Source organism: Rhinoderma darwinii, chromosome 2 (genome assembly GCF_050947455.1).
Source record: "Rhinoderma darwinii isolate aRhiDar2 chromosome 2, aRhiDar2.hap1, whole genome shotgun sequence".
In the NCBI taxonomy this organism is placed as follows: domain Eukaryota; kingdom Metazoa; phylum Chordata; class Amphibia; order Anura; family Rhinodermatidae; genus Rhinoderma; species Rhinoderma darwinii.
In genome coordinates this window covers 204,459,371-204,484,019 of record NC_134688.1, presented here as the reverse complement: position 1 = coordinate 204,484,019, position 24,649 = coordinate 204,459,371, and the positions used below count along the sequence as shown (strand labels likewise).

The 24,649-nt window shown below is 37.9% G+C and overlaps 1 protein-coding gene across 2 annotated transcripts in view; it reads left to right on the top strand.

The window, feature by feature from the left end:
- The window catches only part of CFAP47 (cilia and flagella associated protein 47), a 546,843-nt gene that overhangs the window by 286,160 nt on the left and 236,034 nt on the right, over nucleotides 1-24,649 (top strand). For both annotated transcript variants that reach the window (XM_075852746.1, XM_075852745.1), the window contains 4 exons: nucleotides 1,184-1,329; nucleotides 6,748-6,856; nucleotides 16,815-17,032; nucleotides 23,489-23,681. In XM_075852746.1, the coding sequence (XP_075708861.1) occupies nucleotides 1,184-1,329; nucleotides 6,748-6,856; nucleotides 16,815-17,032; nucleotides 23,489-23,681 (666 nt within the window). The remainder of the gene's footprint in view (nucleotides 1-1,183; nucleotides 1,330-6,747; nucleotides 6,857-16,814; nucleotides 17,033-23,488; nucleotides 23,682-24,649) is intronic.

Here is a 24,649-nt window from a genome sequence, read left to right as displayed (position 1 = left end):
AACAGCAATTATAGCATCGTTTTTATATAGCGCCTTCACCATGCGTTATAAATTACATGTTAACTTTACTCTGCGGGTCAGTATGATTCCGGCGATACCAAATTTATAGTGCTTTTTTATGTTTTACAACTTTTTGCAAAATAAAATTCCTTTTTTAAAAAACAATGTATTTTTTCTGTCACCATGTTGTGAGAACCATAACTTTTAACATTTTAGTTGACAGAGCTATATGAGGGTTTTTTGTTTTTGCGAGACAAGCTGTAGTTTTTATAGGTACCATTTTTGAAAACATGCTATTTTTTATCACTTTTTATTCCAATTTTTGTAGGGCAAAGTGACCAAAAGACTGATTTTTTTTTTTTATACATTTGTTGTTTTTACATCATTATTTATTCGTGGAATAAATAACATCATATTTTTATAGTTCAGGCTGTTACGGTTGAGTCGATACCAAATATGTATGGTTTATTTATTTTTTTCAATTGTAATGGACTTGATAAGGGAAAAAGGGTGATTGTGTTTTATTTTATTACTTAAAACATTTATTATATTTTTACAGCTTTTTTTTTCACTTTTGTTACACTTTTTTTTACACTTTATTTAGTCCAACTAGGGGACTTGAAAGTCCAACTGTCTGATTTATTTACTAATACATTGCACTACCTATGTAGTGCAATGTATTAGATCTGTCAGTCGTTCACTGACAGCAAGCCGATTAGGCTCCTCCTCCGGGTGGAGCCTAATCAGCTTCCGTAATGGCAGACCAGGAGGCCATTATTAGGCCTCCTGTTGCCATAGCAGCCATCAGCAGCCCTGCAATCGCTCGGCAGGGCTGCCGATTTGCTACCAGCCACTAAGATGCAGTGATCGCTTTCGATCGCTGCATCTAAGGGGTTAATGGCTCGGATCAGAGTTAGCTCCGATGTTGTATGGATATGGCAAATTGCGGGAAGTACTGGCTTTCCATGACATATCCATACGACAAATGTCGGAAAGGGGTTAAATGTCCATCATTGGCTTTTAACAAGGATATAGCATTTTATTTAATCGAATGGGTATTCATTATTAATACTTTAAAATAAAACTGTTCCTTTTAAGTATAACCTTGTAATACTGTTATGTGCAGCGTAGTGGTCTGGTCTACTATACTGTTTGTTCTAACAGGTGCGTTTTGTGCTTACAGAATACAAGTCAAATCTTCTTCGACAGTACTTTTGCCCAGTAAGCTCAATTTTCTTAAAAGAAGGCATGTCCACTAACTTGCCAGTTAATTTTCTTCCATTTGAACTTGGAAAACGCTACTGCACTATTATTTTCACCAGTGAAGAGGTAAATATAAATTTTTTCCTTTTGTTTAAGTACCTCATAATGAGATGGGTTGAAAAATAAAGATAGAAGCCGCATAAAGATAGAAGCCGGCTGATCACCAGAGCTCCGGTCTCTCTAACCCCCATCGACCAATTGTTATTGCCAGAAAAAGCTGCGTCTGGCTGTCAATACATAGATGTAGCATTACATGCCGGCCATTCAAATGAATGTAATGCATGGAAGCATTGGGTCTGCCCTCTGGGTCATACAGCAGGGTCCCAAGTGTGAGACCCCTCTCTGTTATGTCTTTATGCCATTTTCTTCCATTCCAGTATTTGTGACGAAGCATATTGGGTTTTGCCTTAACTGCAAAATATCTTCAGGGCACATATAGGTGTCACGGCATGTAGTAAACTTTAAGGCTTTTTATTTATGCTTATTCTTCACCTACTAGCTTAGACGTCCTTCGCAGGTAGAGTAGATGAGTGATGGGACCAATGTTTCTTAATTTCGGTTGTAGAGCAATAGTGCCCTGATGGGATTTTGTTTCTGAGATTGATTCTGAAGAGAAACTATACCCTTTTTGTAATAACATTACAGAATTGGCACAACAAACTGTCTTAGTAACTTTGTGGTAGGCTAACAAATTTAGCATTTTAGTAATTTTGGATTTTGAATCAACCCCAATTCTGTATAGATACATGGATGGTGATTGTAGTTTCAAAAAACGACTATTTAACACTCGCACTAGTAATTCCATGGATAACTTGGGGAGTTTATTTGTGACAACTATGGATTTTTGCCTAAAGAGGACTTGTCACCTCTCTTGATATGTCCATCTTAGTAAATACTTGAATTCCCCATGAAATAACAATTCTGGAGCATCTTTTTTTAGAAAAATTTTTGGGCCCTTTTCCTGTTACTCCTCCTAGAAACATGAATAATTGACAACTGGGTGTTATCAGATGGGGTGTGTCCCTACACAGACTGACAATGTCCAATCAGTTCTGACAGAGTGATACTATGTAGGGGCACACCCTTTGACAAGGGGAATGGTAACACCCAGTTTTTCAATTTATTCATACATTAAGAAATTATGTTACAGAATTGTTTTTTCAAGGGGAATACAAGAATTTACTAAAATAGATATGTCAGGAGAACTGACATGTCCTCTTTAATATAAGTATGGTAGGCAAGAAACTTGCACAGAAAAGATAAAGAGCTATATTATTTTTTAACCCCTTCCCGACATCTGCCGTACATATTCGGCGCACGTCAAGTGGTGGAGTATGGAGCGAGCTCACGGGCTAAGCCCGCTCCATAGAATGAGCGTGTCAGCTGTATCTTACAGCCGACATTTCAGTCTAAAGAGCAGGATTCCCCCCTCTCGTTTAAACCCTTAAATGCCGCTGTCAGTAGCGACTGCAGCATTTAAATGGTTAGAAACAGGGGAACGGCCCCCTGTAACATTGCAACGGCTCCCCTGCGACGAGATCGCCGGGTGCCGATGGTTGGCATGGCAGCCTGGGGGCCTTATGAAGGCCCCCAGGTCTACCATCTTTGTACTCCTATAAAGGCATGCCATGTACTCCTATAAATCCATTCATAGAAGTCTGTCAGTATAAGGATATACTGCGACTCATTAGTATTGCAGTATAACAGGCAAGCGATCCAACGATCGATGGTTGAAGTCCCCTAGGGGAACAAGTAAAATAAAAGTTAAATACAGTAAAATAAAGTTTTTTTAATATATATAAAATGTATATATATATGTATACTACAGCTCGCCCCAGAAAAATAGGCCCTCATACCACTCAATCGATGGAAAAATAAAAAAGTTATGGCTCTTAGAATAGGGCGACATAGCTCAAATTTGATTATTAACACAAGGTTTTTTCCTTGTAAAAGTAGTAAAACATAAAATAACTATATAAATTTGATATCACCGTAATCGTATTGTCCTGCAGAATAAAGTTCACATGCTGTTTTTACTGCACGATGAACGCCGTAAAAACGAAACCCCCCAAAACATTGAGGAATCACTGTTTTTTTCCTATTTCACCCCACAAATATTTTTTTTCCCAGTTTTCCACTACATTATATGGTACAATAAATGGTGCCGTGAAAATCTACAACTCGTCCCAGAAAAAACAAGCTCTCATACGGCTATATTGATGGAAAAATAAAAAAGTTATGGCTTTTGGAATGTGGGTAGGAAAAAACGAATGTGAAAATCTGAAAAATGACTTTCGGCGGAAAGGGGTTAAATATATATATACTCTGTAGCAATAAAAATTTTTGGGGAATTCAATTTTTCTTTTCTGTGCTTTAGGGGCTTCAGCTGATGGACAGCATTAAGCCTTGTAGACATTGTGTGTGTGTTTAACTCTATGATACACATGCATGGACATAAAATGTGAACAAACCATTCACTAAGATCAGTTTTTGGAGACAGAATTTTGACAAATATTACATATTTTATATATAGCTTAATCTATTAACATCTTATTAGTAAAAGTGAAATATTTCATTACATATACAGAAAGAATAAAAAATAGCTGCTTACTGCTTAAGGCCAGGATCACACATGCAGTTTTGTGATCAGTTTTTAAAAGAAAAAAAAAAAAGACAGAAGTAGATCGAAAAGGAAGACAAGATATATAGAAAAGACAGATGCAACTCCCTTCTTTTGCATCCACTCCGGTGTTTGTCTAAAAAAAACAGCAAAAAACGGCATCAAAATTACATTTTTGATCCTGTCTTAATGGGAATCTGTCCCTTGATTGTAAGGCACTAAACCATTAGCATGTTAAACTGCTGGAGAATATCGTCCTAAACATACCCCTTTAAAAACTGTCCGTTTTAGTATTTTGCCTAAAAAGAAGTTGTAGAGAGTTAAAGAGTCCAGGTGCACTGGCCTCGGCTTCATCTGAGCACTGCACTTGTGAAGGATGCCATTGGACTCATCTCAGGGCTCTTCTCTGATAATTTTCATACAGCGAACGCTGTATTATATTTTTTTCTTTAGACAAAATGCTGTGTAAATAGGGGAGCGATTAGTCACTGAACGAGCAAATGCTTGTTCCGCGGCTGCTTTAATCTTTTATGTCAATCAAAACAGTCTGATTTAATAGTTCGAGCGGCTGATTTTGACACCTGTCATCAGCAGTTCACCTATTAAACTCTACTCACCCCTTGCTGGCTGCAACTGTCAAAAGTTCATTGCCGTTATCCCCTCTCCCCAAAATCCTCCTCTGACTGTAAATACAGTCTGCAAACATTGTGCGCCTTTTATGGTAATAATCAGGCAGTCTCGTTAGTTCCTCTTCTTATGCCCGCCCACCACTAAAAACTGGCCCACCCTGAATGCTGAAATCTACTTTGAGATAGCGCACATGTGCCCGTCATATATGGTCCGACACCCTTCCCTGCTTCGTCCAGGTCTCAAATCTAGTTACTTCGCATGCACTACGGTGTCCTGTCGTGCGCATGCACCAGAACAGGACATCAATGCGCAACCGCTGGATTTTGTGTGTGCTGGGGGGGCAAGGACCTGTCAATCAAAAGTAAGGAGGCGGGGTAACTCGGAAAGGCTTGAGGAATGAAGATATGACTCTTTACAAACGAAGATATTACTCTTTTAGGCTTATTAGCATACGGTACTGGAACACTAAAAAACGGAATATTAAAAGGTACAGAGCCGACTTCCACCAGGTATGGATGGTTTAAACGGGTTAAATGCTAGTGACAGGTTCCCTTTAAGTACCTTTAAACGAGCACTGATCGACCTGTAATTATCGGTGATCGGTGCTCGTTATTAGAACATATCTGCCCCTGCTAAACCAGCTTAAAGGGGTTGTCTGGTCTAAGCAAATTACTGTTATTTTTTGTATAATTAAAAGCTATACAATTTTCTAATATACTTTCTGTTTTAATTTCTCTTGGTATTAAGATCTCTGCTTACTGTTAGGCCCCATGAACACGACCGTAAAAAAACACTGTTTTTGCAGACCGCAAATGCGGTCCGCAAAAACGGACCCATTCACTTTTATTGAACGCAGACACCTTTCTGTAGCGCTACAGATGGGTGTCCGTGCCGTAGAAATGTTCCAAAAATTATGGAACATGTCCGTTCTTTTGCATTTTGCGGGCCGTGCTCCCATACTTTGCATGGGAGCACAGCCCGAAAAAGTGGGTGGCAGTTGGCGGCCAGCCATGCCCGCAATTGCGGGCTGTGATTGCGGGCACAGTCGTGTGCATGGGGCCTTATTCAGTAGGAATTTTTTTTGTTTAATTCCAGTTCATGTTCATGGTCATGTGATGGACACACAGCTGCACGGCTCATTACAGTTACAGTAAAGGTATCAGAGCTGCGTCTTCTAACGATTCCAGCACCTGTGTGTCCATCACATGACCATGGACATTCACTGGAATTAAACAAAAAATCTTCCTACTGAACAACAGCAAGCAGAGATGTTGAAAACCGTTATGCATTAATACAGAAAGTATATTGGAAAATTGTATAACTTTTAATTATATAAAAAATAACATTAATTTGCTGAAACTGGACAACCACTTTAAGACTGTTTTTTTTTTTTTCCATGGACATATAGATGCAATCATATTTGTGGCTTATTAGAAAAACTTTAACTCACTAAAGTTAATCTAGAGGTCTCCAATGTGAGAAAGTATTTCTGATCAGTACATTGAAAACTAACATTAATCATTTGGAAAAGGGCTGTCACATTAAATGTACATGGTGTGAAGAAGAGTGGAAACATCATGGACAGACAACTTGATTAGAGAGACATGAGGCAGCTCCCAGTGTTTAATTAGGGAGATTGAGAGTTACATTACAGATAACGCAGTTTCTGCATTTAGCTATAGTGACACAGCTTACAGATAATCAATACAAAAGTAATACATTCCACTTAATCTTTTGTATATTCCTTTTTACTTAGCTAAGAATTACTGTTTTGACTGACATTGAATAGTCTTCTACAAATTAATCTTTTCAATAACGTTTTGTGTAACATTTTTGTATAAATGTACAAAAGACTCTATACCTCACAGTAGTTACTTTATATATTGCAAATTAATTTGCTTATGTTTTTGTCCTCTATGTCACTGTTTTCAGATAATTAATATAATTCTTCATAAACGTATTAGGTGACAATTTCAAGGTGAATAAATTCACATTTTGGAGGAAAAAAATGCTGTGAAATATGCACAGTCCATGTGTTGTGGTTACATTGGTCTACTTGTAATGAACCTGTTGGGTGCCTTAAAACATACTGTAGCAAGTGTTATTTTATAGTCAGTAATAACTCAGTGACATTCTATTATTTTTTCATATGTTAAGAAAAAAATATCTGTATACATCATAACAAAAAGAGTTTCTGAATTGTATAATTATTTTTCCCTTCACATTAATTCCAGATTGGTGACTTTGTATACATGATTGAAGGAATGGGTACTCCTCCTCTGCCTTCTGCTTTCATCCCTGTGATTAGCCCAAATGTTTTCCACATGAAGAATGAAAATCCAGGTATACACATCTTTTTAATTTCAAATACAATAGTAAATGCGTTCTAGGTAGGATTTGCAGTAAATGCATATTTTCTTTGTTCAAAAGACATATTTAGGCCTCATATATACAGGATCCATTATATCCCAACTTATTACATTACATTGATTTAAATGATCTGTATAATACTTAATTTCCCCTGTTGTGTCGCTACAGGGGAACTGAACACTGGTTCCCCCACAGATTACAGTTGATTTTTGAAGATCCAACCTATCCTTTGTGAACCCTTAAAAGGGGATTGTTGAATGTGAAAAACTCATTTAATGTACATTAAAGGGTCTTTTTACATTTTCTTTTGTTAGACTCCTTTTAATCCATTGCACAGCAAGTTTGCATCTACAAAGATAGCTATTTAAGACATGTCCATAAATATTGTTTAAATGAAGATTTAGAAAATTAGATTTGCCGCATGAACAATTAAAAAAGATTATTTTACATTCAACACACACTATTATTACATTAGTGCACAGTCTATAAATGCACACACTGTTGTTACCAGGGTTGCCATCAGGGCAGTACAGTCGGAAATTCTGTCAGGGGCCCGACCACAAATTGGGAAAGGGGGCCCACCCGCTGCCCGCTAGATTGCTGCAATGGAGCCATTATAATTTTACTATGGGGAAAGGAACAGGCCCTGTGACGTAATGGGGCCTGTTATTTGCCCTGGCAGAGCAAGTCAGAAGCAGCAGAGTGGTAAGTGACTGGGAAATGAAGGTTATGCAAGTACTGAAGCTGCTTCATGTCTGTGTTCTGTACAGCCAGCGGTTTCAGTACAATTCTTATTTTTATGTGCTCCCCTTGCACCTCCGAAGAGCCATGCCACCTACTGTCTCCCCCTGGCCGTCCACAGAGCCCTTGTGGGTTATATTTCCTCCTTGACCCCCCTCTTGATAATGCTACTTTCCCTTTCCCCTTCACATGGTTTTGCCACCTATTGTCTCTCCATTTCCCCCGGCAGAGCTTCTGTCCACTTAATGTCTCCCACCCTGCCTGCCCTCCAGACCTTGGTACGTTCCATCCCCTTGCCCCCACAGAGCCCTGCCTACTTGTGTCCCGACCTTGTACCTTGACAGAACCCCTGCTTACCTTCTGTCTCCCCCTGCCGTTCCTGTCAGGTTTCATCTTATCCCTGTCCGCCCTACATACCCCCAGTAGTGATACATTAGTGTCTTCCCCTTGTTCCCCAAAGAGCCACTGCCATTGTATGGGGCCCAGAAATTAAAAAGGTGGCCCAGGTTGTGACATGATGCACATACACAAACACTACTTTGATATGAGGGCTCTAGGGCTCAGTCTATAGATATACATACATACACACACACTATTTTCACATCATCTCAATAGAGCCAACCTATGAGTATATATACACACACAAGCACACACACAAACAAACACAAAGACTACCAAGATGTGAAGACTATAGAGCGCAGCCTACACACACACACACACACACAAATACACTATAGTGTGACATTACCGAAAAGAAGATGCAATATATGTGTCTTTCCCTTAAGTGCAGTTTCCCTTCTGTATACGTAATACAAGGAGATCAATAACAATCAGACACCGCTGAGGATGATAAACTTCCAGCAAATGGTTACAATGTTAATGAGAACTATCTACAAATACCTCTATTTGTCCATCGCTACTTTTGTATAATAAACACAGATAGTAGTTCAGAAGCCTGCACTATACACTGACAGGAGCATCAGTGTAGCCCTGGAAACGGAGGAGGATACCTCCAGACACGCCCGATAACACTAGATTGACGAATTAGAAAGGAAATGGGAGGTAACGTCACCCGGTCATGTAATTCATGATGCAGGTGGGTGGAACGCATACTGATTGGTTTAGAAAGGGGCTTGTCCAAATGAGATGAGAGGAGACTCCTGCATAAATACACACAGTGTCCAGCGCGATGGGACGCTGCTATCAATGCCGATCCTCGCCATTATGCTGCCGGTCAGCACAATAACAAATGCATACAATATGACACATATGGACACATATGGAAATGTGTAGGAGGAAGGGACAGGTTTGATGGGGAATAGTCTTCCTTTAGCTCACTGCCAGAGAGAAACACATTATAGGCAGGAACAGAGCAGGGAGAATGTGATGAAACAACCTGAAAGATCGCAAAGCTGTTATATACACATTCGAGCCACATTATTATGACCACCATGAAGGAAGTGATGTGTTCTGGGCTTGCTTGGGGGGTAAATAAGGTGTGCGATTGGCTGTCTGAACACATATCACTCGTTGTTGCCAGGGGTAAAAGGGGCAATTTATCAGAGTTGCAAAAAGGGATGATTATTGGCTTTCGGGCCAAGGGTGGCAGTATTTCTCAAACAGCGCAGTTTGTGAACTGTTCCCGCACTGCTGTGGTCGAAGTGTATTGTGAGTGGACAAATGGCACCATTGGGAATAACCGATGTGGAAGCTGTGGAGCACCACATGTCATTGATGTGAGAAGTGAACGTCGGCTACGAAGGTGCTCGAGGGCCAAACGACACGCTACAGTGGAGCAGCTCACCGTGAAAATCAACCAGGGGTCTACCAGACCTTTGTCTAAAACAACCGTTCAGCGAACCATACTGTGTATGGGGCTCAGAAGCAGACAGATGGACACTGTTTCTATGCTAACAAAGGTGCATCGGAAAAAAAGCTTCAATTTGCACTGCAGTGTCGGAATTGGACCACCGATCATTGGTCAATGGTTGCATTCTCCGATGAGTCAAGTTTTCCGCTTCATCGAACGGATGGACGTTGTCGTGTCAGACGAGAAACATTAGAGAACAAACACCCAGCAACCTTTGCTGGAAGAACACAAACTGGTGGTGGCAGCGTTATGGTCTGGCGAATTTTTCAATGGCATTCTCTGGGCCCACTCTGAACTGATTTGGGTATGAATCCATCGTTGCAGATTACGCCCACCCATACATGCTGTTTGTCTTTCCTGGGGCAGATGGAATCTTCCAGCAAGACAATGCGACATGTCACACGGCTAGAAATGTCCGACAGGGGTTGGAAGAGCACAACCAAGAATTGCAAGTACTTCCCTGGTGCCCTAATTCACCAGACTTGAACCCAATTGAGCATCTGTGGGACCACCTCGATCGTCTTGTTCCCACTATGGATCCTCCCCTACGCAAACTCCAGCAAATGTGGGATGCACTGCAGTCAGCATAGCTCCAGATACCTGAGACATCATACCAGCACCTTATTGAGTCACTTCCAGCCCGTCTAGCTGCTGTCTGTGCTGCATACGCTGGTTACTCTAGATATTAGCTGGTGGTCATAATAATGTAACTCAACTGTCTATAAAGAGGCTGTCCTCAAGAAATCCTCCAGTATTTCAAACTTATGCCCCCCTTTTTTTGTTTTTGTTAATATATGAAATGGGACTAAGGCTTTTTTAAGAGTAAATCAATAAATACAAATTTTTTTTAACCTCTTGAGTTAGGAGTATGAGTACCTGAATGTCTATAGTGAAACATATTGTGACATTACCATAGAGAGCAGCCAATAAAAACACACACACACTTTATTGTGACATCATCACAGTAGAACAGCAGTTACAATAACACAAACATATGATTTTTACCTCACAATAGAGCATAACCTATTAATACACACAGACTATTGTGACACAATACAGATCAGCCTATAAATACAGCACATTATTGTTACATCAATGTTACCATGCAGAGCATATAAATAGACAGACATTATTGTGACATCATTACATTACAGCAATGCCTATAATTAAAGAAATACATCATTGTGATATAATGAAAATCGAGTGCAGTCTGGAAATACACACACTATTGTTACATCAACAGAATAACACTAAGCGTAAATACACACACTTAACACACACTTTATTGTGTACCATCAAACTAGAGCACAGTATATAAATATACTCACACTGTGACATAATCGCAATAGAGAACAAACAATAAATACACACTATTGTCACATTATTGCAATAGAGCACAACCAATACATGCATACACACACTATTGTGACATAATTTCCGAGGAGCGAAGCATATAAATAAAGAGCACTATTATAAAATCAATGAGGGAGACTCTAGACATGGACCGCACATCCACTATATACTATGATCAATTGTGGCTAGTCAAAATGATTAAACATGAACGAGAGGTTCTTTGTAACATTTTGATCAAATTGTATGCAAGCCCACTTGCCACTTCACGGCGACCTCTTAAAAGTGGGTCCCTACTCTATCGGTTGCATCACCGCGTGGTGGTCACCGCCACTGCAGCACCGCTCCTGCAGAGGGAGCAACCCAGAGCCCCAAAAGCACCCATGCCATCACGCCAAGCCAAGCCTCCTTGGCTCTGGGCCACGTCCCCCCAAAAGTGCAGCACCACAGCAACAGACACCACCCCACAGTAGCACAACAAGTGAACAGATGGAATAAGCTCACCTTACCATGCGCCCCCAGTGGACAACTGAGATTACAAGCAGGAGCAGGAACACTTATGAGGTCATTCCTAAATAAAATCAGCTGGGCCAAAAGTGTGGAGTGCTGGTACCATGTAAAATAAAACAAATGAGGGGGATAGACTCTGTATCATATCAATGAGGGAGACTCTAGACATGGACCACACATCCACTATATACTGTGATCAATTGCGGCTAGGCAAAATTATTAAACATGAATGAGAGGTTCTTTGTAACATTTTGATCAAATTGTATGCAAGCCCACTTGCCACTTCACGGCGACCTCTTAAAAGTGGGTCCCTACTCTAGCGGTTGCACCACCGCTTTTGGGCCTCTGGGTTGCTCCCTCTGTAGGAGCGGTGCTGCAGTGGCGGTGACCGCCACGCGGTGGTGCAACCGATAGAGTAGGGACCCACTTTTAAGAGGTTGCCGTGAAGTGGCAAGTGGGTTTGCATACAATTTGATCAAAATGTTACAAAGAACCTCTCGTTCATGTTTAATAATTTTGCCTAGCCGCAATTGATCATAGTATATAGTGGATGTGCGGTCCATGTCTAGAGTCTCCCTCATTGCTATTATAAAATCATTAAGATCAAAGCCTTCAAATGCACACAAACTATTTTGACATTATTGTAACAGAGCGCTGTGTATACCCACGCACACTCTGTTGTCACAATTACACACACATAATCTATTTTAACATAATTACTATAGATGGAAATTTATAAAATATGTTAATTTATGCCATTTTAAGGGCACGGCCAGATGTGGCGGAATTGCTGTGGAATTCTCCAGCGGCCGTTTTTTACAGTTGTTTCAATTTTTAGGCAAGTTAGTTCAGACATTGCAGAAAACTCCGCTGCGGACCATAGGCTGAGGTGCGGAATTTTCCCTCCGCAGCTTGCACTGTCTGTTTGTTGCGGAGAAGAAGCGGAATTTCACTGCGGATTTCAAGCTTTGCAATGCAAAAACTGAAATCTGTGGCAAGTCCGCTGTGTTTACTGCAACGTCTGAATTACCTGTCGAATATGCAAATGTTGCTGCCGATTCGTTGTTTAATTGCCCCAAATCTGCACCAACATTTGCAGCGGAAAACTCCGCCACGTCTGGCCGTGCCCTAAAGGTGTTTTTTTGTTGCCTTTTTCTAGATCTGTTAGTATAAACGGTAGAACTTGATGGAATACGCATACATTATTGGGACATTATGAAAATATAAATCTGAATTAATCAGCCTATTAACACAAACTGTTGAGACATCATTGCAATATAGCACATCTGTAAAATTTGCAAATGATTGTAAAAGTATTATATTAAGGAATATAAACACAGACACTTTTGTGACATGATTACATTGGGACAAATTCTATAACTGCAAAAACCCATTATTGAGACATCATCACAATAGAACATGGCCTATAAATATACAAAAACTATTGTGACATTATCACAAAAGTAAAACCTATACAGTCATATGTGTCTTAATAACAGCATTAATTCTGGTATTTCAAAAGCGATTTTAGTGTTGAAAGCGCCTAATGAATTATTGTAAAGCTAATAAACATTAGCCTGTGGATATTAGAACTGTGATAAACTGTATTTAGCAGAGTCCTCAAGTATATCCAGATATGTCAGTTTAGAATACTGTGTCAATGTTATAAATTGCTCAATATATTATGTTTAATAATTAAAGTGTATTATTTAAGAGTGTATGATACTAACACTAACAGCAAGGATACATTTACTAATACTTCAGAATAAAACTGGTAAAGCCAATAGATGAAAAATGATAAAAATTCATAACTGCAAATAGGATTTATGGGATTTAAGTGCATATAAATTCACAAATTGAGGCAAAGGATATTTTAGAACAGAAGACAACATTTTTATTTTGAGATGATTATTACAGGCTTATAAAAAAACATATGTTCTAAAGTAAAAAAAGAAGGAACATTGCATATAGTCTTTATAAAAAAAAATGCTATTGTTTTGTATATACAGCTCTTTTGTATCTTCATGGTAACAGACTACAAACTCTGCGTAGTCTGATCCTGCAGTTACACTCCCTTCTATTTGTCTCTATGTTTTTCTAACCTACAAAAAATAGGGGATCGATGGAAGTGAGAATGACTTTAGAATCCCACAGGACTTGTTTGTTGTCTGTTACTATGAGGACACATAGGAGCTGCAGAAACCGTAGGATTTCATTTTACTATTGGAGCAAGAACAAAAAAGGTTGCAAATATCCACATACACTTTGTTCACAGTTTTGAGAGTGGGATTGTAAACTTCACATAACTTTAATTACTGGTATTCTATGTGCGCTAAGATGCAATTTTGCTGCAGTTTTCACTTTGCTGTTATGGTGCGGTTTTAAGGAACCACAGCTCTAGGTGTATCGAGATGACTTGAATTAGATTCTAATTTTAATGTTCATTTTATCTACTATAATTCATGATTTTCAACTCTCAAGGTACTACATTTTTATTAATAAATAAGGTAATTAAAACAAGGTTATTCTATTTGTGGTACATGAAACAACTAACTGATTACATTAATTAACAAATTAGCGGTAAGTATTTTGTAGTTATATGTTTAATCTACTTTTAATACAAGCGATATAAGAGGGATTGTTAATCCCTCAGCATTATCCAATGGACTACATTTAGAAATGTCATCCTAAATAGAGTTAGAAATACATTTGGAGAAATATATATATATATATATATATATATATATATATATATATATATATACAAACAGAAATGAGCAGCACTTTCCGGCTTGAACACTCGAGCATGCACAGCATTACATGGGGAACACTGAGCTGCCTGAAACTCCATTGTTTGTGGGTGTAGATTCTAAACGACAGATTTACATATATTTCGCCGGATTGGTGAGTGGCCTTATGTTCACTACCTCTACACACATTGTTGCATTTTCGATTTAGTACTAATCAAGCTTATATATGCTTGTTTTAATGTTTGTTTGTATTTATTACACTCTCATTTTATCACTAACACAATATTATATTATTGTACTTGATGTTTTCTTATTATTATACGTATATGTGCAATATCTGATTACACTTTGCTTTTATTATTACTCAATATGTTAATAAGACACATGCTTTATATGCTTCACATGTTGTTGTATCCCCATTCTTGAAAAAGGGCCCATAGCAGGACGGAAACCTTGCAGCTTGTGTTGACTGAATAAATCACTTTCTTTTCTACATTGGAGCGCTGTGGGATTTCATATATATATATTTATATTTATCGATAATGTCACACTGATTAATTTATTAATTTAATGACAACCCTTTCTTAATATTATAAGCAAATGTAGTCCAATTGTACTTTTGACTTCTGTATTTAGATTTTTATCAATATATCAGGTAATACAGTTTGTAATTTTGTTAAAATGTGCCTACTACTTTTTTTATTTTCTTAAATAAGGCATGGATCTTGAGCTGATTTAATTTAATAATATATCATTATAGGGACAGAGCTCTGTTTTTTTTATTTTTTTTATACAGATCTCCAAATTCTCTATTTCCCTTCAGAGAGCCATAGAGTTGCATGATACAATTCTGACTGCCTTCAGCTAACACTAGGGGGAGCTTACTGAAGTTAAATTTGTTCAGTTCCTACTGAACTACATAATAAAACTGTCTTTTAAGCTCCCCCCCCCCCCCCCCGGTAGTGAATGGAGGCAGCCAGAGTGTTATCATTTATCATTTAAAGAGGCTCTGTCACCAGATTTTGCAGCCCCTATCTGCTATTGCAGCAGATAGGCGCTGCAATGTAGATTACAGTAACGTTTTTATTTTTAAAAAACGAGCATTTTTGGCCAAGTTATGACCATTTTCGTATTTATGCAAATGAGGCTTGCAAAAGTACAACTGGGCGTGTTGAAAAGTAAAAGTACAACTGGGCGTGTATTATGTGCGTACATCGGGGCGTGTTTACTACTTTTAATAGCTGGGCGTTCTGATGAGAAGTATCATCCACTTCTCTTCACAACGCCCAGCTTCTGGCAGTGCAGCACTGTGACGTCACTCACAGGTCCTGCATCGTGTCGGCACCAGAGGCTACAGATGATTCTGCAGCAGCATCGGCGTTTGCAGGTAAGTCGATGTAGCTACTTACCTGCAAATGCTGATGCTGCTGCAGAATCAAGTGTAGCCTCTGGTGCCGACACGATGCAGGACCTGTGAGTGACGTCACAGTGCTGCACTGCCAGAAGCTGGGCGTTGTGAAGAGAAGTGGATGACACTTCTATACACAACGCCCAGCTAGTAATAGTAGTAAACACGCCCCGATGTACGCACATAATACACGCCCAGTTGTACTTTTACTTTTCAACACGCCCAGTTGTACTTTTGCAAGCCTCATTTGCATAAATACGAAAATGGTCATAACTTGGCCATAAATGCTCGTTTTTTAAAAATAAAAACGTTACTGTAATCTACATTGCAGCGCCGATCTGCTGCAATAGCAGATAGGGGCTGCAAAATCTGGTGACAGAGCCTCTTTAACACATTAATCAGCACGGACTAGTGGACCTGCTTAGAATAAAAAAGAAAATAGGTACAATTTGATACTAGGTATTTAAATGTGAGCCCCCAAAAAGCTGCGATGCCCATAACAACATGTATTTAAATCAAAATCATATTGGATGTTTTGGTAAATTCATTATTACACTAATCATTATTGATTATTGTGGGTAATGCTTCCAATCATAAAAAAATCTGCTTCTCTGGCATTTGTATAGGACGTTGCTCCACTATAAAATATTTGCTTTGTTCAGTTCCCCTGAATAAAGTATTTATGTATAAGGTGTTTGTAGTAGTTATTCATTGTTATAATTTGTGTATTATTGTTTATAGTACTTTGCTAACAGACACATAGCTAAGGGCCTGTTCACATCAGCATCGGGCTCTAGTTCATTGGCTTAGTTCGACCTTTCTGTCGGAGGAACAGATGGACGGAAAGCCAAACGGAAACCATAGTTTCCGTTTGCATTGGCTTTGATTTCAATGGTAATGTTTCCATTGCATTTCCGTTTTTTCCGTTCCGTAAAGTTTCATTTATTTTTTTGCGGACACAATAGCGTAGTTGACTATGCTATTGTTTCCACAGAAAAAAGCTGAAACTTTACGGAATGGAAACCAACTACAACTGAAGCATTGCCATTGAAGTGAACGGTAAAGCAAACGGAAGCTATGTTTCCGTTTTATCAATTCCTCCGACGGAAAGGTCGAATGGAAACCGATGAACGGAACCCAACGCTGCTGGGAACACACCCTAAATGCTTAACTGAGTTCCTTCAATAGAAGTGGTTTGTTTTCTTATATCAGATTGCTGTATAATGTCTCATGTAACTAGTACATCTTGTAAATAGTCAGAGCATGCTCTGTAATAACTTTTTTATATCTTATGCAACACAGATACACAAAATATATGTTATTTTAAATGCAAAGAAAATAGTATACTGGAGGAAGATCTTAAAATCCCATTGGTTAATGAAAGAAGAGAGAAGGCCTTGGCACTTGCAGCTCAGATGCAGATGACATTGTTAGAGTATGAACGTAGAAAAGTTACTGGCACATTGGAGAGCAGCAGTGTGCGAGCTGCAGTAGCTTCATTAGGAGACAATGTTGCAGAGGTAGGTAAATGGAAAGTATTCATTTATTGGATTGACCTATGCAAGCTTTGTGACTTACTATGGAAATTAATGAGATTTCTAAAAAGCCTATTTACATAGTGTGGTTTGTTTTTCTGGGTTTGTTATATGAATTTTGTTAAACTGCAGCATGACCTCTCCGTAGTGTTTCTGTGAAGGTTTCTCTGTACTAAAAAAAAAAAAAAAAACATTTTCAAATATTTCGGTAACAAATTTGGAGTTAAGTGTGGGTGTGTCACCCATTAGTCAATGTGAATTTAGATGTGATCGTTACTAGTTGGATCCTGTGTGTCAGACATGAAGGACCACCTTTCAGCTAAGCTGTCAGTCTAGCTGACCTGACGGAATTAGCTTTGACGGCAAGATACAGCTTCTATGTATACAGGATGCATAGTAACTGTATCTCAAAAAGTATAAAACAATTTAAATAAAAAACTATTTAAAAGTTGCTTAAAAGTATCTAAAACATTGTTTTATTAAAAAACAATAGTTTATAGGTTTACATAACCTTTAAACTTATTTAGGTATTGCATACTGACACTACACGAATTTTAAACTTTTGAAAGATTCCTATAAAGTATAAAAATTTATAAAAAAAATTGAGTAAGAAATATTTCTATTTCTTTTTAAATCACCAATATTTTTTGAATGGCAACTGCATGGCACTCATTCTGAAATAATGGCTAAAGCTGATTTCATTCATTTATGTCTATTTGTTCATTTATTGTGCTGCCACAGGCTTATATTGGTCATATTTTTCAAGTGTTTTAAAGGTCAAAATGGCCTTCTAATAATTACAATGTGAAAGGTGACTGCATGGAAATTAGTTATGAGGCTTCAAATGTATTCATTATATTTGTATAGCAACTAACAAAATGCTAATGTTAAACAATGCATTATGCTACACAACTATTCCGTTTGGAGAAATGAACTTTATCTGCACAGAAATTACCAAAAGACAGGCAGGGGAACCCTGCTAAGAATGCATTATTCATTTTTTGGAGATGGGTATTGGTTGATGCGATGTGGTATAGTGTGTAAACATACATTACACTTTATAGTGCATTGTTTTATGTGTGTCTATAATAATCTTCTATTAACACATGCAATATGCATACATTTATCACACGTGTGCAGCTCCAGGATATATGGTAGTAAAAGCTATACATATTCTATATTCATGTCCCCATGTTTTAATTTATGGAAAGATCTTCAACCTGCGGCTTTCCAGCTATTTCAAAACGATAACTTCCAGCAGCTGTATTGACATGTTGGGAGTTGTAGTTTTGCAACTGCTGAAGAGCCACAGGTTGATGATGACTACTGTAGAGTATACTCTTATATCTAGAGTAGCAAAGCTCTGAGTCAGTAGGAATTTGGAGAAAAAACTGAATATTCAAGGGCGCAGCCATAATCAAACTGTTTTAATTGTACAGATAAAAACAACGCGTTTCAAGGCCGAACTGGCCCCTTCATCAGGTTGCGTACAAATGATGCACGAGTTCAGGATACATACTCTTTTATAACAAACTAAGAGGTCGGTAGTCACAACGACTACCGGGTCAGGGTTATAGGTCAAACATTCGCTTCGGTGTGTGGTCCAAAGGAGAAATATTAGATCTTCCTTATAGAAAGTGTAAACATATAAGTATCACAATTAAAATACATAATATCAGTATAGGTAAACACAACACTATATTGTTAATATAAAAGGTATGAAAATTAAAATAATTAACATGTATTTTCTATTAAATGTGCATATTAGGAATGGACTATATTCATAAAGATTACTTGAAATTTAATTAAAAAAAAAAATCATACGTATAATTAAATAGTTATGTAGTGAATGATGTTTCATGGTTACACGGTTGTCATAGTGATGTGGTGATGCTAAAAAAACGACGGAAGCCTGAAAGGCTCAGTTCTAAACGACATAGTAGATGCCGATATGAGAGAAAGTGGAAGGGATATTTTAGATGAATGGAAAGAAGGAATATGGAACTAGAAGAAGTGGAGTGTTCTAAGGAGCTCTAACAGTAAGTATATGGTTATATGTAAAAAAAAATGTTTGTAGGTTATGGGCAATTAATTGGTGATTGATTTGTTTGCGCATTATCTAGAGGCAGACGGTCAATAGTGTATCCCGTCTTGATGTGGAACCCGCTGCTAGATATCACAAAAACAATACTGATCTCAGTATATTTAGATATTAATGCATATTAATGCACATGATTGAATATGTACACAATGTACTACGTTTATTTCCCAGATTGAATGTAATTTACCTCAATTTAAAAAGGAATATGAAAAATTGGGGAAATTTTAAATAAACACTGGCACATTTTACAAGTTGACCCCTTCCTTAAAACGATTCTGCCACCAAAACCAAAAATTACCTTTAGAAGAGCAAGAACAATTAAAAACATCTTCTCTCCCAGCTGTGTGAATTTCTCTAGAACATCAAACAACTCCAAACGAGATAAACATCAAAATGTATCTATAAGTAAGATAGGCAGTTTCAAATGTGGAAGAACTAGATGTTTATGCTGTCAAATTATCACGAATAAAACGGATGCATTTCACTCCCAACAAACTGGGGAAAAAATTCTAAATTGAGAAAAGATTGAATTGCCAGTCACAATTTGTGATCTATTTAATGAACTGCAAATGTGGCCTCCAATATGTAGGAAGGACGATCCAACTCTGCACTGTCGGCTCAATAAGCACAGATCAAATTCTAAAAACAAATTCCTCCTTCACAGTGTTTCTAAACACTGTACCCTTGCACATGATAGCAATTTCAACTACTTTACCATCACTCCTATCGAATATATAGATGAGAGTCAAGCAGATCGCTTTAATTCCCTATGCAAATGGGAGATCTTTTGGATTTATAAATTAAAAACATTGATACCAGCAGGTTTAAATGAAGTCACAGAAACCATTATCTGAAACTTACAATTTATTTATATTCCTTTGTAAATTGAGGTAAATCACCTTCAATCTGGGAAATAAACCTAGTACATTGTGTACATATTCAATCATGTGCATTAATATCTAAACATACTGAGATCAGTATTGTTTTCGTAATATCTAGCTGCGGGTTCCACATCAAGATGGAATACACTATTGACCGTCTGCCTCTAGATAATGTGCAAACAAATCAATCACAAATTAAACGCCTATAGTCTACACATTTTTTTTTTTTACAGATAACCTTATACTTACTGTTAGAGCTCCATAGAACACTCCTTCTTCTAGTTCCATGTTCCTTCTCCTTTCCATTCATCTAAAATATCCCTTCCACTTTCTCTCATGTCGGCATCTACTATGTCGTTTAGAACTGAGCCTTTCAGGCTTCCGTAGTTTTTTTAGCATCACATCACTATGACAACAGTGTAACCATGAAACATCATTCACTACATAACTATTTAATTATACTTATGATTTTTTATTAAATTTCAAGTAATCTTTATGAATATAGTTCATTCCTAATATGCGCATTTAATAGAAATTTTAATATATTACCAGCAATACATGTTAATTATTTTTATTTTCATACCTTTTATATTAACAATATAGTGTTGTGTTTACCTATACTGATATTATGTATTTTAATTGTGATACTTATGTTTACACTTTCTATAAGGAAGATCTAATGTTTCTCCTTTGGACCGCACACCGAAGCGAATGTTTGACCTATAACTCTGACCCGGTAGTCGTTGTGACTACCGACCTCTTAGTTTGTTATAAAAGAGTATGTATCCTGAACTCGTGCATCATTTGTACGCAACCTGATGAAGGGGCCAGTTCGGCCTTGAAATGCATCGTTTTTATCTGTACAATTAAAACTCAGTTTGATTACGGCTGTGCCCTTGAATATTCAATTTTTTCTCCAAATTTCTTCAATATACATATCGAGGCTACCACAGCTTTCATATCGGAATTTGGGCTGCAACCTCACCCTAACCTTTCCACCTAGGTGGATTATTGGAGTACACTTTTTTGGATGTTATGCTCTTGGCATACCTATACCAGGTCAGCTGATATTTGACCACCACTTCTCATTTCATTTGGGATTACTGGTTCATGCACTATGTGCGCTTTGTCTTTTTGTCATTCTTAGTTTAGCTGAGTCAGTAGGAATCACATCACCATGAGTTTTGTACTCTAAAATATTACTAAAACTTCTGACAATTTGTGTACATACTTTTGACATTCATGAAACATGCAGTAAATGGCAAAGCATCTATAGCATGCTACACAACATTTATTGATCCCAAAACCACATAATGAGATAGAAGAGAGCCCAATACAATAGCCTGAATAGTCTTTCCTAGATCATCATTCATTGCTATATTATTTATAACCCAAACACAAAGCCATTTGTCATTACATTAGCATTACTTGTGACTTTTTGATCACTTTTTACTTAATTTTTTCTGAGACAAGGTGACCAAAAAAAGAAATTCTGTCTTTGTTTTTTATAAAAAAAATTTACGGTGTTCACCGTGCGATAAAAATAATGATTATTTTATAGTTCAGCCCATTCCGAACACGGTGATACGTATTATGTATAGTTTTTTTTTATTTTGTATATTATATTTAAATGTTTTAATTTTTTTCTAATTATAAAGCGGGACGATTATTGTTTTCAAAACTTTTATTTATTTTTTTTAATTTTTCATTTACTTTTTTCACAGTTTTTTTTACACTTTCAATGGTACTTGAAGATCTGATCTTCTGATCCCTTGTAAAATACACTGCCCTACTTATGTAGTGCAGTGTATTGTAACCGTCATTTTTCATCTGACAGTTAAAGAGGCTCTGTCACCACATTATAAGTGGCCTATTTTCTAAATAATGTGATCAGCGCTGTAATGTAGATTACAGCAGTGTTTTTTATTTAGAAAAACGCTAAACGAGTTATGACTTATTTTAGATTTATGCTAATGACTTTCTTAATAGATCACATGAATGGAGAGAAGTGTATCTGAAAAAGAGAGATCAGCAGCACATCACAGTCCCAGAGAGCATTCACAGGGAGCTTTTTAAACAGGAAGGAATTTTCCAGTGAGTGCAGGCAGTGTCGAGTTGCAGCCAAAGCAACTCCAAAACAGGCAAAAGAGGTAGAAGAACCGCCGCACACACGTTATCAAGGTACAAAATAAGGTGTCTTATTTCACCAAAACAGCGACGTTTCAACCCCAAGGGTGTCTTGAGAAAGACCCTTGGGGTCGAAACGACGCTGTTTTGGTGAAATAAGACACCTTATTTTGTACCTTGATAACGTGTGTGCTGCGGTTCTTCTACCTCTTTTGTGGAGAAGTGTATGACGCTCATTGGTCAGCGTCATACACTTCTCTCCACAATGCCCACTTGGTCAAAAAGTAAAAACACACCCAGTTGTCTATTAAGAAAGTCATTAGCATAAATCTAAACTAGGTCATAACTCCAAGGCCACTTATAATATGGTGACAGAGAGTCTATAAGCACATTAAGTACATAATATTTGCCCTGTATACCTGGCACTGGCAGCTCATTACTGAGCAAAGATGAAAAGCACGTGCCTAATTTGGGTCTTAGGAATACAGTGAATTATTTTAGTTTTTTTCTCCACATTCCAAAAGCCATAGCTGTTTACTTTTTCATTGACATGTTTTGAGGGCGTTTTTTATGTGGGAGTTTTATTTTTAGAGTGCATTATTTTGGGGTACATATAATGTATTAAATAACTGAAAGTAAAGTAATTTTTTTGGGGGGTTCCGCAAGTTTTTGGTGATTTGCTTTTACGGCGTTCACTGTGCGGTATAAATAACATGATAACATTTATTTCCGAGTCAAAATGATTATAGCGACACCAAATTTATAAATTTTTTTCAGAAAATTATATTTGTCTTATTGCATTCCAAGGGTATATTTCTGTGGACTTTATGGGGGCTTATTTTTTTGCGATATGAGTTTAAGTTCTTGTTAATAACATTTTGGGGTACATACTAATTTTTTATCACTTTTTATTCTTTTTTTGGGAAGCGTGATGAACAAAAAAAAAACAATTCTGTTTTTATTTTTTTACAGTGTTTATCATGCAGGATACTATGGGTAGTTACGAATGCGGTAATACCTATTTTGTATAGTTTTTACATTTTGTTTTTTAAATTTTTCCATAATAAAATCATTTTTTTTTTTTAGTTTCTTTGAGATTTTTTTTTAGTACATTTTCTTGAACTTTTTGTTTGCAATATATTTTAGTTCAACTAGGGGACTTGAACATGCAGTCATTACTCCTGTTATTAGCTATTTGTTTTGGGAAAAACAAAATCCACTTTAAATCGTGCCAATTCCATGTTGTATATTTTCTTCTTTTCCATGCATTCTTACATAGGATATTGGAAGAGGGTTTTTATTGATATTTATCGTCTTTATCTATCTTTATAGATCAAATCTTCTCTTCGATCTTCGTCATTCTCCTCCACATCCAAGAAGTGCCCGGCAATTGACTATGATGTGGCAATCAGCATGCCTCAGTATTTTGAGATTCCGGAGAAAATTAGCTTTCCAGTCTCTGCAAGAATTCGAGTTGCTGCTAAGCCAGGATCTGTAGAAGAAGAAAAGCTGTATAGAGAGCAAGGTATTGAAGATACATTCTTATTGTAAATAACTCTTTGTGATATTTGACCAGTAATGAATGAGGCAATGCCTGCACTGGTAGCTTTTAATATCATTTGTCCCAGTGAACAGGAAATTAACCCCTTAGGGTATGTGCACACGATAACTGCATTTACGTCTGAAATTACGGAGCTCCTGAATTTCAGACGTAATTGCTCGTACTCGCGTTTTGCGGGGCATCCATTACGGACGTAATTTGGAGTTGTTCTTCATTGGCTTCAATGAAAAACGGCTCCAATTACGTCCCAAGAAGTGTCCTGCACTTCTTTGACAAGGCTGTTATTTTACGCGCCGTCTTTTGACAGCGACGCGTAAAATTACAGGTCGTCGGCACAGTACATCGGCAAACCCATTGAAATGAATGGGCAGATGTTTGCCGACGTATTGGAGCCGTGTTTTCAGGCGTAATTCGAGGCGTAAAATGCCTCCATAACGCCTGAAAATAGGTCGTGTGAACCCAGCCTTAGGGGAGATTCACACGAACGTTGCGTTTTTGCGCGCGCAAACAACGCAGCGTTTTGCGAGCGCAAAAACCATTTGACAGCTGCGTGTGTCATGCGTGTCTGATGCGCGGCTGCGTGATTTTCGCGCAGCCGGCATCATAGAGATGAGGCTTGTCAACGCCCGTCACTGTCCAAGGTGCTGAAAGAGCTAAATCTTTCAGCACCCTCGACAGTGAATGCCGAACACAACAGCGAAAAACCTGTAAAAAAAAAAGATAAAGTTCCTACTTACCGAGAACTTCCCGGCCGTTGCCTTGGTGACGCGTCCTTGGTGACGCGTCCTTGGTGACGCGTCCTTGGTGACGCGCCTCTCTTGACATCGGGCCCCACCTCCCTGGATGACGCAGCAGTCCAAGTGACCGCTGCAGCCTGTGATTGGCTGCAGCCTGTGCTTGGCCTGTGATTGGCTGGAGCTGTCACTTGAACT